Here is a 15,627-nt window from a genome sequence, read left to right as displayed (position 1 = left end):
CATTGCTTTGGCACTAAACTTGGAATTCAGAAGACCCAGCCTCAAATCCTGACTCTCACTGGCTCATACTGGCTGGGTTGCCTTGGGCAAGTACCTTCCCTTCTGGTGTCAAGGGGATGGGGTGGGACGGAGGGACGTGTCGGCCTCTGAGGTCACCATGGGTATGTCAAAGCTGGGGAAGTGGCCATTCCGGAAATGCTAGCTCTCTCCCTTTCATGTTTCCAGGCAGAGTGGAGGGGAAAGAAGATCGGTCTCGGAACCAGAAGACTAGAGGATCGACAACGCTCAGTCTCTCCCTCTTGCTCATTCTCCAAGCTGGGCTTTCCCCCAGCTGCTAGGCCTTCCCCTTCCCCAGTCCGAGTCCCTTCTATTCCTTATAGATTTCCATATGGACATGTTGCCTCAAGGCCAAGGGCTGTCTCTCCTTTTGTTTTTCACTTTTTAAAGCACTTTCAATCAATGAGGTTCCGGTTCCGGGGAGATGAAGGCTATGGGCATGGGTATGAAGGGCATTCTGGGCCAGTGATACAAATGTTCAGAGCCTCCATTAGCTAAAGGCCCTCTCCCCACTAGATCTGTGTTCACTGAAGGCAGAAACTTTGCTTTTTCCCCCGCCAACATCCTGATTACAGCCTTTTGCCCCCACTGAACTGTAGGTTCTTTGGAGACGGAATGATTTTTCCTCTTTAGTACAAAATGCCTCGGATCGCTCAGTCATCGAATTGGGCCCACGGCTAGAATCAAGAACGACTGCTCTCGCCCTACTTGTTTTCTCAACATTTCAAAGCTCCCGCTGCCTTTCTCGGCACTCCGAGTGCCTGGCATGTAACGATGTTTGTTGGCTCCCTCACTGAGGGATGCCTCGGTAAACCTTCAAGGACTCAGACCCAGTCTAGGGCTGTTAACATTAACAACGAGCCCCTCCTTGTTAAGAGTATTACTACCTAATACCACAGCCCTTGGGAGATTAGAAGCCCTAAATGTGGGGTGGCCCACCACAAACTGGGGGGACTCCAGAAAGCTTCTGGGAACCTATTGCTTTTCCCCCCCAAACCTTTTCTTTCAGAAGTGAGCAGAAGCAATAGGATGGTGTAGATGGTAACAGAAATACTGTGCAATGCTCAGCTGGGAAGGACCGAGCCATTATCAGCAAAGCCAGGCTCCAAGACAACCCTGAGGGATGTGTGAAGAAAATGCCATCCGTGGTGTCGGAGGCAGATCAAAGCACGCCCCCTTCATGAGCATTGTATGTGTGATATGTGTCTTCTATCACGACACGAGCAATATGGAAACAGGAATTACGTGAAGGTGCGGGCACGACCTATATCCAACTAGAAAATCTGAATTTTAAAATGTAACTGAAAAAAGTTTTTAGAAAACCCTCACTTTCTGTCTTAGTAATGCTCTAAGACAGGGCTAGGCAAACAGGGTCAAGAGACTGGCCCAGGGTCACACAGCTAGGAAGGATCCGAGGCTAGATTTGAACCCAGAACCTCCTGACTCCTGGCCTGATGCTCTATCCACTGAGACACCTAACTGCCCTGGCCTACTGACATTTGAAAATGACTCTACCTACCAATTTGTCACATTTCAGAGAGGCTGGAACCCACTAAGGTTGGGTGACTTGACAAAGATGAATATCAGCAAGGTCTCACTAGGACCCGGAGTCAAATTTCTACAAGGGTTACTACAAGGGTCCTCTGCAAATTAGACCATAGACCGTGCGGGCTCCGTGTGCCTCGGCCCAAAAGGATCAGACATACTCAGAGTTCAGATGTCCTGGAGTGATTGCAAACACCCTGGAGGGAGCAGCCTTCGGCCCCATCTTGCTGGCGGCCACCCCGTGCACCCCTTACCCTGGGCCCATACTCACCAGACTGGCTGCGGGTCCGGCTACTCAGGACTACAGGGATGAAGTCTCGGAAGTTATTCTTTGCTTTCTTCTCCAAGAAGCCTGAGGGGAGGGTCAGAGACATCGTTTAAGGAGAGGAGACATGGGAAGAACATCGTCAGAGCTCGAGCCCCCAAACAGAGTATGAAGAATGACCAGAGTCGTGATGGCAACAACAATAAGGCCACTCCCACAGTGCTTCCTGGCAAACCTCAGTGGAACCTCATGATGATACTATGAGGCAGACACCATTTTAACCTCAATTTTTCCCATGAGGAAACCAAGGCTCAGAGAGATGGTTAGTTCCAAGGGCACACTAGAATCCAGGTCCTCCACTGCCCACTCTCTTCACCCTCTCAGGCCTCTGCAGCAGTCCTGACTTGGGGATTAGTTAGGGTGGCCACAGGAGTGGAGAGCCACCAAGGGCAAGGCCTACCTTCCTCATGTCTATCTCCTCTTCGGAATCCTGGCAATTGGGACTGGGATTTGGCAGACTTCTGTCGCTTGTGCTTGACCCGTATGCCATTGTGCTCTTTGCTCGAAGACTTGCAGGCTTTCTTGCTGGATTCATGGGACTCCCCATGATGCTTCTTACACTAGAGGAATAGAGAGAGACGTTATTATAGCCAGACTAGCTGGCAAAAAACACTCCTTCCTTTAGAGGAGTGCCATTCAATTCCAACCAATTCAACATTGTTCATTACAAAAAAAAAAAATAGAAAAACATTGTTTGTGACACTCCCCTGCTCAAGAATCTTCAGTGGCTCCCTATTGCCTAGAGCAGGGGTCGGCAACCTTTCTGGCCGTGAGAGCCATAAACGCCACATTTTTTAAAAATGTCATTTCGTGAGAGCCGTACAGTGCTCCCAGTGCCGCTCCTGTAACAGTGCCTGAAAAAAAATGGACTTTATGGCTCCTGCAGAAAGAGCCGTATCTGGCCCTCAAAAGAGCCAGATATGGCTCGAGAGCCATATGTTGCCGACCCCTGGCCTAGAGGATTAAAATACATTATTATTAGCTTTGTTGAACAGGCAGTCAGAGGCTGAGTGACTTGCCCAGGGTCTTACAGCTACTAAGTGTCTAAGGTCCTATGGATACTTGCCATTCCTCATAGTAAAGTCCACCTCTATGCCTCTACACAGGGTGTCCTTCCCCTGCTATGGCTGGAATACACTCCCTTCTCCACCTTCCAAGAATCCTAATTCCCTGCGAGACTCAATTCAGAGATTTTCTCCCACAGGAACCCTTTTTCTTGTTCCTCTAAATTATCAATGCTCTGTGTTCAATCATATCAGTCATGTCTGACTCTCCATGACCCTGTTGAGGCTTTTCCTGGCAAAGATACTGGAATGGTTGGCCATTTCCTTCTCCAGCTCATTTGACAGAGGAGAAAACTAAGGCAAACAGGGTGAAATGCCTTGCTCAGGGTCACATGGCCAGGAAGTGTCTGAGGCCAAATTTGAACTCAGTGCTCCACCCACCGAGCCCCCTAGCTGCCCTCCTCTCCCTCTCTGAATCGATCTGGATTTACTCCTTCCTTTTGAATGTGTGGCGTTCTCCAAAAGAATGTATGCTCCTAGAGAGCAGAGAATGGGTTTGGCTCTTGTCTTTGTATCTCCCATGGCTAAGTACAGTGGCTGGCACCCAGAAGGTTGTGTGGACTCTGGGAATGTACGCAGGAGAAGAAGCACTAATTCTGGGGAGCTTTAAAGTCCTTTACCCATAACAGCTCTGCTGTTAAGGAGGTAGTGCAGACATTACTGCCCCCACTTTCCAGAAAGGGAAACTCGGTGACAGGGGAAATGACTGGAAAAAGCAAAGGCAGAATCTGAACGTGGCTCTCTTGGAGCTCCCAGCTCCAGTCTTTTCCTCCACCTTGATGCCATAGAACGTAACACAGGCCCAGATCTTGAGGAGTTCCCAAACTAATGGGGAAAGATAGACGAAGAAACCACCAAGGCCCAAAGGGGGTCTGTGGGAGAGAACTCGAGGAGGGGAAGCTGGATTGCACTCAACCCCAGAAGGCTTCCTGGAGGCAGCAGTGCCTAAGCTGGACCTACAAGGGAGAAGGGACTTTATGGCTAGGAGTCGCAAGCATGCATTCCATGCTGGGGGTTATAGCTCAAACAGCTAGTGTGGGGCAGGGGCTTAGAACCCAGAGCCCGGGAACGTGCTCATTCCTTTGATAGCCGGATTTCAGCCTAACCGGTTTCCCCCATAACCCCTTGCGCTGTATTTGAAGCACTCACAAACATGATTGGCAATGGGGCCCATCCCTAGGCTTGGTCTGCCTGACTGGCTGAGGGGGCCAGGCCACACCAAGGTTAAGAAGCTCTGCTTTAGGGTCCAGGCTGGGAAGGACTCCGAATGCCGGAATCTGGGGTGGGGCACCCCTAGAGGTTCACGGCAGAGTACTGGCAGCTTCTGCTTTCATCGCCTCAGTACTTGGGCCAGCAGCTCACAGAGGAGGAGGCCCTGAAGGTCCGGGAAGGGAGAAGGATATGAATGTAAAACAAGTGATGAGATCCAAAAAGGCCAGGGAGAACAGTCTGGAGGCCAATCGACTTGGGGAGGGTCTTCTGGCTTGGACTGCTGTATTGGGCAATGGAAATAGCCACGTCTTACCTGCTACCTGGAGTGGGCGGCCAGATGGCACTGTGAGGGAGGTAGGACAGGAATTTTGAGCTACATTTGCCAGGCCACCCCAGAACAGAGCTGGGACTAGAATCCAGATCTTGATCACCTTCTTTTCTCCCATTTGACTCCAAGGCCTTCTCTAACCCCTGCCACATTAAGCAGCCCCAAATAAAGGGGCAGGGAATGGGACTGAGCCCCAGAGCCCCAGAGCCCCAAAAAGATAAGATGTGGAGTGAGGAGAAGTCCACTGAGATAATCTACTTGACTGAGGACTCAACACAGGAAAGGACTTGTCCAAGGTCATACAGGCAAGTTAGCAGGCATGGATATATTATCACAGAGCTCTCTGGAGATGTTGGTGGCTCTTTCTAAACTGCTTTTCCCATCTCTTTTTTTTCCCTACTTTGTGATAAAGGTCAGATCTCTGGGCAGGGAGGGAGGGAGATATTTGGAAAGAAGGAGATAGCCAAAGCAGGAAACCCTAAGGAAAGGGATCGTGGTCTCTTGAGCAACGGAGGAACGAAGGCAAACCCTGGCAGGGAATTGGGGCTTAAACGTCCAGGCCAGAGGGCACCAGGGAGTATTTCACTTGCTGGCTAGCAAGCTCCGCCAGGCTCTGGACAGGGGCAGGGGCAGGGCTGGCAGATGTTAAGTTGAAGGAACATTTTCCCAGGGCCATCCAAGCTGCCTGGGCTTGAGAACGGGGGTGGTGGCAGGAAGAACATAGAGGCCAAAGCCACCCCCCCCCATCGGATTTTGTGGAATCTCCTGAGCAAGGGCACATAGACAACTGAGGTTAAAAAACAGAATACCAGAGGCAGTTAGGTGGCTCAGTGGAGAGAGTATCAGGCTCAGAGATGGGAGGTCCTTGGTTCAAATCTGGCCCCAGACACTTCTTAGCTGGATGACGGTCACTTACCCCTCATTACCTAGCCCTTACCACTCTTCTGCCTCGGAACCAATGAACTCAATCAAACAACTGGATCCCAGGCCAGCTTCCCCCCAGAATCCCTGAGGTCAGCCAGTCCCGCTCCCTTCTCTGTCAGAGGCCCAGGCACGCAGCTAGTGGGGGCATCAGGCATCTAGTCCCTTTCTTTGCCGCACCGCTCCGGCCTCCGAATCGGGGGCAGGGGAGTGTCACTTCCGAGGGCCAGGATGCTAGAAGTGGGTAGAATGTCAACTCCTGCCCTGCAGACATGCTTTGTGATCCCCCAGCTGACCTAGCTGGAGAAGAGTCAGGAGTCAAACTTGTTACAATGTCAGGCCAAGTGGTGTTTTCTCTTATCATGCCTGCACAGCTATTGGTTGAGCGAGGCAACCTATCCCCACGCTTAGAGACCTGCTCTCGGAGTCCAAAAGGGCTGAGGCCGATTGCGACCTTTCTCAGACACCTGGCTGTTACCGGGGCGAGTCACTTAGCCTTGGGGAGTTGCCACTCTGAGATCAAGAAATGTTCCGGCTGTGACTTCGCAGCTGTGTGACCCTGGGTGGGGGGGAGGCACTCAATCCCACTCAGTATGGTTTCTAAGACAGAAGGTAAAGGTTTAAATCGAACTCCCCAAAGCACCCTCGCACTTAGTGTGGCCCCAAGAGCCCGCCTGCTCTGCTTAGGAAATGCCGGTTCCCTGCCTTTGGAACGTCATTCTAGACTAGGACCTAGGACTGCCCAGTATTTCTTCTCTTCCAAGGATGAAGGCAGTGCGAGGATACCTAAGAGGCTGCCGCTGCCTCCGCATGCCTTCTCCTAGGCTTGATGCCCCCGACTCCCTCGAAGAGAAAGAAACAAAGTCACCAAAGCCCAGAAGCATGTGTGAGGCCTGCCGGTAAGCCTCCTGCACAAATGCGCTTTCCTACAACTCCCTTCTCCCCCCTTCTTCATTCTGCCTTCCGGCGGCTTCTTCTCTGCGACTTATAGACCGTGGTTTTGAGGGCCCCCTCCCCACTCCCTGCTCCCCACTCCTCCTCTCCAGGCTCGACATTCTCCATTGCACTCAGCCTCCACCCCAGCCTCCTGAGGGCTTCCTAAAAGGTAGGGCTCAGAATTGAGATAGGATGTGATTCCTGGAAGCTGCCTTTCCGAATGCAGCTCTTTGGACTCCCTGCCCATATAGCCCAGCTACTGGAATTCAGAATCGGAAGTCCCAAGCTGTAGACTGTGGAATCCCCACACCCCACGACCTCAGCCCAGAGCACTGCCCTCCCTTGGATTTCTCAATCCCCAATCACGCGGCTGCTCTCGCAGCCATGGCCGTACCCACCTTGTGGCCGTGGGGGCTCCGGCCTCTAGCCTTGCTGGCTGGCATGTCTCCTCCCTCCTTGGCCCTGCTGCATTTGCTTCTCTTGGAGGAAGACTTCGCTCCGTCCTCTGGATACCACTTGTTCCTGCACGAAAAGTTACTGTGTACTTCCTGTCTGTGCTGAGTCTGCCCAGTCTTCGCTCTGGCTGGGCCCCCCAGGAAGTTTTCTGCCTGGAAGCATTGACTCAGAGAGAACATCATGCTCTCCTTCTTGACCCAGGTGAGGTCCCCGTCACTTCTGCGACGAGCTCCCAGGCCAAAGGCCCTCTTGGTCCCTTGGACTTCAGTTTGCACTTGGAGTTCCTTCAGGTGGCCTTCATGAGGTAGCAAAGACATCTCTGCCAACTTGTGGAAGCCCTGAGAGGGGGGCAAGGCCAGGTTGGGAGTCAGGTAGGTGGCCAGCACCTGGTTCTTGGGTTTGCCATCTGCTGCCACCGTCAGCTTCAGATTGCAAGAGCTATGGGGGGCCTCCGGGCTGGAAGCGGGGTCGGAACTTGGGTGGCTCTCGGACTCTTCTGGACCTTGGTCTCGGGGGGGACTGCTGGGCTTGGCCTTCACCCCTCTCACCTCTCCGATGGTGCTGGGCTGGAGAGACATGGGAAGGCTGCCTGTCTGGGGTCCTAGGATCAAGATGGTTGGGTTTACTGGCTCCTCACAGGGCTTGGCAAGAGGCTGGCAGCTACTGCTCTGTGGGATGGGTTCCTGCACCTCTGGGAAAGGCCCACTCGGTCTTGGCTGACCCTCGGTGACCCCGTGGGCAGCCTCACTGGGGTTGGCTGATGGCACCAGAGAGAACTCCCCGGCAACGCCGGCTGGTTTGATGGGTACCCCTTGATGTGAGGTCAGCTGCCCAGGACTGGGGATGCCAATGGAAAAGAGTGATGGGTGATAAGGTGACCAGCCTACAGGCAGAACCTGGGCTGTGGTAGGCTTCCCATTGATTGAACACCTTGAGTAGATGCTCCCCTGCCCAGTAGGTTTCCAAAATGGCATTTCCTTAGATGGACAGGTAGGCACCCCAGGGGCAATCCGAGCTGGGGTAGATCGCCTGACTGTGTTATCAGCTGGTGCCGACTGTCCGCCCTTCTTGCCACAGGCAGGGCTGGAGTTCTTAGGTGCTCCCTGATCAACGATGGAGATGGGCTCCTGTTTGGGGAGGTGGCGGGGGTCTCGGATGATGCCCAGGCTGGCATCTTTGTTTAGCAGCAGGGAAGCAGGCACGGGATTGGCCACCCCAACATAGGTGCCAGGAATGGCGCTGATCAACGCCGTGGAGTTCTTCACCCAGGCACTCGGGTCCCCGTTTCTCACAAACTCGGGGAAGATGACGAATGGGGAGGCAGGCCCCAGGCACGAGGTGACATTACTGCCGGTGGCCTGGGCTGCCCGATGGGAGCGCGACAGGACTGTGGAGAGGAAGGCCTTGCCACTAGTGTGTACCGGCGTCAACACCGGCATGGGTGGTGTCTTGCGCTGGCTTGGCAGTGGAAGCTTCTGGCGGTTGGACTTGGAAGAGAGGTCCAGGGGCATCTCGATGCACTCAGGAGGGGACACCATCTCTCGCTCCAGCTGCGGTGGGGACTTGAGAGGGGAAAAGGCAGCAGAAGCCCCTTCTGCGTGATGCTCTGCAGCAGCAGGGGCCTTGGTGGTGGGGTGTCCTGGGGTTGAGCCCCCACCAGCAGCCGGCAGGGAAGGCTGGGGTGGCGGTGGGAGAATCTTGGCAGCAGGGGCAGGTAGAGAGCCATCCCCTGGAGGAGCAGGGCCACCATCAGGTGCAGATTGGGTGCTGTTTCCACTGGATGGAGAGGTGCAGGGGAGTCCGTTTACCTCCAGGGAGACCAGCTTGGAATCTGATGTCAGTGGCCGGGTCACAGAAAAAGCACAGGGGTAAGAGCGGAGCTCAGGAGAAGCCAGAACACCAGGCAGACACCTCTCCTGCAGGTATGAGGGTAGCACGGGGAGCGTGAGTGTGGACGACACCCCAAGTGGAGCGGGTATTGTGGCCACACTAAGAGGCTGCCCACAGCTTTGGGGAGGGATATAGACCAATGGCTGGTTTGGGGCCAGGACTGCCCCAGGCTGGAAAGACAGGGGCATCTTCTGCATCGCTGGGGCTTGAGTGGCAGGGAAACACACTCGATTAAGGTTGAAGGGGGCAGAGATGGGAGCTGACGTGGGGACGGGGGCAAGGGCAGGCTTGGCCTGAGGGCCAGGGGTAGGCGCTGGGGTAAACACAGGAGCTGGAGTGGGCGGTGGGGCAGGAGTGGCAGCAGCAAAGGCCGTAATGAGAGTAGGAGGAGGGGCAGGAAGGGTGGCTGGGGATGGGGCTGGAGTGGGCAGGGGCGGGACTGGCCCACTGGCAGGGATAGGAGCTAGAACTAAGGCTGGGAGGGACAGGGGGGCTGGTGCTGGAATGGAGGCCGGAGTAGCAAGGGAGATGGGGATGGGAGCCGGAGCCAAAGGAGGGGAAGGGACGGAAGCCGAAAGGGTGACTGAGGCAGGAACAGCAAGGGGAACAGAGAGGGAAGCAGACAGGGGTGCTGGGCCAGGGCCAGAAACAGGGATAGGCAAGGGGCTGACATCGGCAGCCACCAAAGGCAACGCCCCATCCATAGCAGCCCCAATGCCTAATGTAGCCAAAATGCAAGTGTTCTTCTGTGTTCCGGCATGCTGGTGGTCCAGTGCCTTAAGCCCAGCCAGGGGACAGGTGGCTAGCTTGTCCACGTGAGTTTCAGCTCCGCTGCTGCTTGGCTCTGTGCCTTCAGGAGGGGAAGGCTTGTTGAGCCCTTGGCCATCCCCTGGCTTCGTTAATGGGGTAAAAATACCATCGGGCCCAGGAGGGGCCACTTTCGGTTCTGTGCTGGGTTGATGCTCCCCCGCCGTGTGCCCAAATTTCTCCTTGGCGCCATTAGCTGCGTCCGCCCCCTGGGCATCGCTGCCACTGCCAACTGCTGTGAGCTCCACCTGCAAAGACAGCAGAGGAAGCAGCTGAGCGAATGGCCCCTAGGTAGCCCCTACTCAAAAGCTTCGGATGTACCCACTCGTCCAACCCTTCCAAATATCCCCAGAAATAAGCTACCTGGACCTCTTCAGAAAGGATGGAGATGGTGGAATGGGGATGGTGGAAAGAAAGAAGAGAGGTATGGGAAGAGGTGAGGGAAGAGAGGAAGCTCAGTCTGCCCAATCTGCAGCATGGGATCACGGGAAAGTAGAGCTACCCTGATCCCACCCAAGGTCACACAGTCTCAGAGCTGGAATTTGAATCCAGGGTTCCAGGCTCCTGCCCAGCGCTCTTAACGCAACAGCCACTGTCAACCTCTTGGCATGAACTGAGTCCTAAGATGCTTTTTCCTTTTGGAGTGGGTTTGGATGGGAGTGGGATGGAGGCCACAAGATTCAAAGCTGAAGGTCCTCAAGGCCTCGTTTTACAGACAGAGAAACTGATGGGCAAAGACAAGTAGGGGCTGCCTCAGGTCATCCAGAAAAGTCAATGTCAGAGCCAAGCTGTGACCTGGGTCCAACATTCATTCAACTTGGGATGATGCCTCCTCTGTCCTCCTGGGAACCCACTTGTTATGACCCCCTAATGCTTCCCACCTTCTCGGGGCCTGCAGCACCATGATGCTCCCGAAGGAGCCGGCTCTACTGTAATAAAGAAAAGGCACTGGCTTTGGAATCACAGGGTCTGGGTTCAAAATATGCCTCCAGCACTCATATGACCTTGGGCAAGCCATCTCCCCGCCCTTGGCTTTGGTTCCCCATCTGTGAAACAAGAAGGTTGGGCCTGATGGCCTCTGTGGTCATCCGTTTGAGCTTGAAATCTGTCCTTCTCTGACTTTGGGAGGGAGCTGCCTGAGAGGCCAGAAAGGCTAGGGGACGTGCTCCACTCTGCCCTCACAGCTGCCCATCTTTTTACCTTGGAAAAGCCGCTACTGACACAAAACTCCTGGGGTCTGAAGCCTTGGCAGCCAGCTGCCTTGGACTCCTCATCAGAAAGAGACGTTCTCCTGGCAGAGGGGAGAGACACAGAGACAAGAACGTGAGACCTGGAGACAGTTGGGAGGCCACCTGTGGCCATACGTCCCCCATCCTCATCCTCCCCCAACACACGGCATCAGTTCCACCCGGAGCTCACAGAACTTGGGTTTTCTAGTTCATACGCAATAGGAAAGAAGTCAATTCGAGCTCTCTGGGCTGCTGTCTTAACCTCCTACTAGATAGAGAGCTTCACGAGGTCAGGGGACCTGTTATCTAAACTTTCTGCCTCCTCCCAGAAGACCTCAGTGAATGTTGTATCATACTGCTTTCGTGTTCCTGTCACTCTCCTCTCTAGCTGCTGCCCCACCACCCCTAGATGGCCTCTGCCTCTCTTTTCCCAGGAGCTCCCAGACAACAAAAGAGGAAAGTGGGGAATCCTGGGCCCTGCAGGTTAGCGACGCCTATGGGCAAAATACGCTGCCAAACCCCCAACCGGACTTGCTTTCATACAACAAAATGCTCCTGAAGTGTTGCATGTAAACTGAGGTCTTGTATATGCAACCCCTTTTGGAAAGACATTCTAGATGGATGTCAAAGGAATTCCACTCAGTATCCTCTTGAGAAACAAAGAGGCACCTCTTCATTCATCAGAAGTCACAGTTTCTCCTTCTCCCAGGCAGACCTGGAGTAAGCAAGGACCCCATGGGTGACCTGCTCTAATGGTCACCCTCAAGGGTAAACGGCCACCAATGGGGTTTTCCACAAATGAGGTCAAGGAGATAAAAACAACACCCCCAAAGGTCCCTGGACATTACGATGCCCTTAGTCTACCAAGAGGGCATTTCAAATGAAACCGGTGTAAATAAGGTTAGCTTGAAATGTGCAGGGTGAGCCCCACCCCCACCCCCATGTGTGGAATGGAAGGGCCCAGTGGAAAGACCAATGGCTTGAGAATCAGGGGACCAGGTTCAAATCTCCACTCTGCCCCTACTACTGTGTGACTCGGAGCCAAGTCATGTTCCATCTCGGCCTGTTTCCTCCTCTGTAAAATGGGGGGCGGGGAGAAAGGACTCGCCAAGATGGCTTTTGAAGCCCATGGCAGCTCCGGCCTACAGAAGCCCATAATCTGCCTTCTTCACAATCATGTAAATGAGCAGGATACTAAAAGGCAGTTGTAGTCTGAGTGATGGATTGTGAAGTCCTGGAGGACATACAAAGTAATCTGCCACCCTTCTGAGTGGCCACATGGTGGGGAAGGGGGCTGGGTACAGGATGCCACATAGGGAATGGCACCAAGGTCGGTTTACTCAACTATTATTTTTTTTTCAACAAGAGATGGTTCTCTAGGGCTTAGGGTGTGTGTGTGTGTGTGTGTGTGTGTGTGTGTGTGTGTGTGAGAGAGAGAGAGAGAGAGAGAGAGAGAGAGAGAGAGAGAGAGAGAGTGAGTGTGTGTGTGTGTATTGGGAAAATCACTGTGGTGTGAAAAACAAAAGGCATCAATAAACCTTTAAAAGAATGGCCCGTCCCCTGTGTCTTAGGAAGATGAAAACATGGTGAGTGAGGAAAGCAGAAGACCAGAGTTAAAGACAGATGAGAAGGGGCGTACATACTGCCACAACTGGCGCTGCCAAGAATTGCTCGGGCATCTTCTCTTGTTTCCTAGAGGAGCACTGGGCAGGAAGGCTCTGGTGCTTCAGGGGAAATCAAGATGGTTGGGCTTTCTTTCCCTGCTGGACCCCAAAGGCCAGCTCTCCCATTCGTACAGGCCCTGTAGTCCATGGAAAGTCTGGGCTTCTCCATAAAATCAAGGGAAGGGCCTCGAGAGTCCTGTCCTCACCCTTTGAAAGAGGGGACAATTTGCTATCCCCCCCCAATAAAACTCAGGGCTGGGAAAGCAAAATGGCCAAGGGGGAGAGGGGGAGAGAAGGGGCAATGAGCCCTTACTAAAGGGACATCACTCAAAGCCCTTCCCCATCTTTCTAGGGCAGCACAATGACGGAACCAATGGGAAGAAGCAAGGTCCCTTTAAAAGGCGGATAGAATGTCGGAAGTGGGAGTGTCCCCGGGCTATCGAAACTGACACAGAGAGCAGGAAGGGCTGTAGATCCAGTTGGGGGAACTGTACTGAGGTGGGGAGAGGGGGGGAGGAAACCCACACTTTCAACTCCTGAGAGACCAGAAAAGCAAGGCCCACACCTAGCTTGGGATTAGGTGGGTGGGCACGAGTCACAACTTGAATTTGCCAGGGATGGGCTTCTTTGGGGGGGAAGAGGAGCAGGGAGGTCGATTTAAAGGGTCCCCTATTCCCACCCCATTGCAGGGGCCAGGGAAAGGCTAGGCAGAAGCGATCCATAGTCTTTCATTCAGGGCAGCCTCTCCCAACACACGAAAGCACAGAAAGGGGAGAAGAGAAAGGCATGGAATCCCTCCTACTCCTTCCTATCCATAAACCCCTCCTGACCTGGCATCCCTGGAAATAGATATCCTCTGCTAGGAATAGCCGAGGAACTCCAGCAGAGCAGCGAGACCGAGTCCTGCTTCTTTCTACAAACTCTGATTCGATTCCTAGACTAGGACCTTCCCGCCTCTCAGGCCATAAGGAATGATGAATATGAAGAATGAAATGTGGGAGGACTTATAAGAAGTGACTTGGGAGGGGGGGCTGGACGTCAGCTTTCACTAGCCCTCCCCTATTTCCCCCTATGCCCTAGATCTCGGGCTTCTCCTGGCAGATGGGGGAGGGAGACGATGAGAAGGAAGAATGAATGTTGGCCTTGGAGTCAGGAATCAAACTGTGCCTTTGAATTCTGCCTCCAACATTTGTTAGCTGTGTGAATCTCAGCCGGTCCCTCTTGCTTTCCTGTGCCTCAGTTTCCTCATGGAGAAAATGAGGGGGTTGGACCCAATGTTCCCTATGATTCTTTCCCGCTCTAGATCTATGATCAGATAACTCAGTGAGTTCTAAGAATTCTCTATTAGGTAACCATAATTTTTCTGAGTTTTCCAAGACCAAAGAACTCAGTTATCAAATGTAGGAAAAATGAAATTGGGAAATCAGCTCCGGCAGGGCCTAGAGTGAGCCCTGGATATGACGACATAGAGCAGAGGGATCAAGAGTGACAGTATTTAAACAGTTACTTCCACCCACCAGGTGGAGGGATCAGGCCATTCATTTACCAACCCCAGAGACATCTACATACCTCCTGTCAAAAACAGGGCTGATACTGGCTGGCATTGACCACCCATCACCCAGGGCTGTTCCATGGAAGGTGCCTACGCCTCCTCGTTAGGTCTAGAGTCATCACGTCATTATCAAAAAGCTGAGAAGACTCTAGGGATGGCTAGTTTAGGGGACTGTTTTGTACAGCAGAGAGAACAATGGAAGTCAAAGGAACTGGGTTCAAATCCCAGTTCTCTCTTTTATGACCTTGGGAAAGTACTTGAACCACTTTTGGCCTTGATAACTTCATCCATAAAAAGAGCAGGGAGTGATTAGATGAACTTTAAGGTCCCCTCTACCTCTCAGTCTAAAGGTCGATGATCGCAAAGAATCTGGCAACAGGACCCATAAGATCCCAGATCTGGAGCAGGAAGGGACCGTAGAGGCCATCTAATTCAATCCTCTCATTTTCCAGAGGGGAAAACTGAGTCATCTGGAAGTTAAATGATACAAAGATCATAGATCTAAAACCAGAAAAGGCCTCAGAGGCCATCTAGTCCAATCTGCTCATTTGACAGAGGAGGAAATAGGCCAATTAGAGGGGACCAAAGTCCTCTGGGTAGTGACAGTGATTTGAACTCAGATCCCCTGACCCCCAAATTCTGCATTCATTCCATTGCATGCCCTAAGGTATATTAGAAAGAGAACTACAAATCCTGGCTCTCCCACTTGTTTGACCTTGGGCAAGTCATTCCTCTCCTTGAGTGTCAGTCCCCTCACCTGGAAAACAAGGAGGCTGGATGAGATGACCTCAAAGGCTCCTTCCAGCTCTAAACAACGCTAGGATCTTATGATTATAACTCAGGATCTGGGTTTAAAATATAAATGATCACCAAACGGATAAGTAACAATCCTGAGGAACACAATAGTAAATCCCACTCCCGTGTCTCTAGCCCTTCCAGGCAGCCCAAGTCCTTTCCCAGCAGCACTTAGCAGCCCCAATAAGCCGGCAAACAGGAGTTTCCAGCAGCACAGTGCGGCACTCAAATGTTAGGTGCTGCCTTTCTTCCAGGGATGGGTGCTGTAATGGCTTCCATGCCTTCTGACCTCACCTTGAGCCCTGTAAATAAAACTGAAATAGCCTGAATTTCCCTTCACCTTGCACTGCACGGGCTCTCCAGCCAAAGTCCGCCACAGACATGGCAGCTAGGGTCCCACTCCAGGGAACTCGGGGGCCTGAGCAGCAGGAGGAAGGCAAGTGCATTCTGGCCCAGGGCTGGGCCTTGCCTACTGCCACCTCCCACCCCAATCCATATACCCACACTATCACTTGCCCACTTACGAACTCTGCAAGCTGTACCCGGCCCCCCCCCCCACCTCTGAGAAGCACCCAATCTGCCTTACCTCTCTTCGTTGATGCCGCACATGCGAATACGGTCAGTACTGGTCCAGTTGTGCACCCCGCTATAGAGTGGTGCCGTAGAGATCATGACAGCCCTTCACCGCCGCGATGGAAGCAACCTGAGCTGTTCTGCCTAAAAGTCCAAACAGACAAACCCAAGATGAAATTGTGTGGATGGTGGAGATTCCAAACAGCTCTTAGGGTGGATCTTTTCAAAAGTGAGCAAAGAGTGTGTCTAAGTGAGAAGGGGGGAGGTTAAGAG

At 53.0% G+C, this 15,627-nt stretch overlaps 1 protein-coding gene across 1 annotated transcript in view; it reads right to left on the bottom strand.

Annotated features, from left to right (window-relative positions):
* Positions 1 to 15,453, bottom strand: part of BCORL1 (BCL6 corepressor like 1) — a 38,643-nt gene extending 23,190 nt beyond the window's left edge. The window contains exons 1-5 of the mRNA XM_044682588.1: positions 15,368 to 15,453; positions 10,742 to 10,832; positions 6,787 to 9,789; positions 2,328 to 2,487; positions 1,874 to 1,954 (exon numbers count right to left, since the gene is read on the bottom strand). Coding sequence (XP_044538523.1) covers positions 1,874 to 1,954; positions 2,328 to 2,487; positions 6,787 to 9,789; positions 10,742 to 10,832; positions 15,368 to 15,453 — 3,421 coding nt within the window. The remainder of the gene's footprint in view (positions 1 to 1,873; positions 1,955 to 2,327; positions 2,488 to 6,786; positions 9,790 to 10,741; positions 10,833 to 15,367) is intronic.
* Between the last annotated feature and the right edge of the window lie 174 nt (positions 15,454 to 15,627).

This window comes from Gracilinanus agilis, chromosome X (genome assembly GCF_016433145.1).
Source record: "Gracilinanus agilis isolate LMUSP501 chromosome X, AgileGrace, whole genome shotgun sequence".
NCBI lineage: Eukaryota > Metazoa > Chordata > Mammalia > Didelphimorphia > Didelphidae > Gracilinanus > Gracilinanus agilis.
The sequence above is the reverse complement of the archived record's forward strand: the minus strand, read 5'-3'. Positions and strand labels throughout refer to the sequence as shown.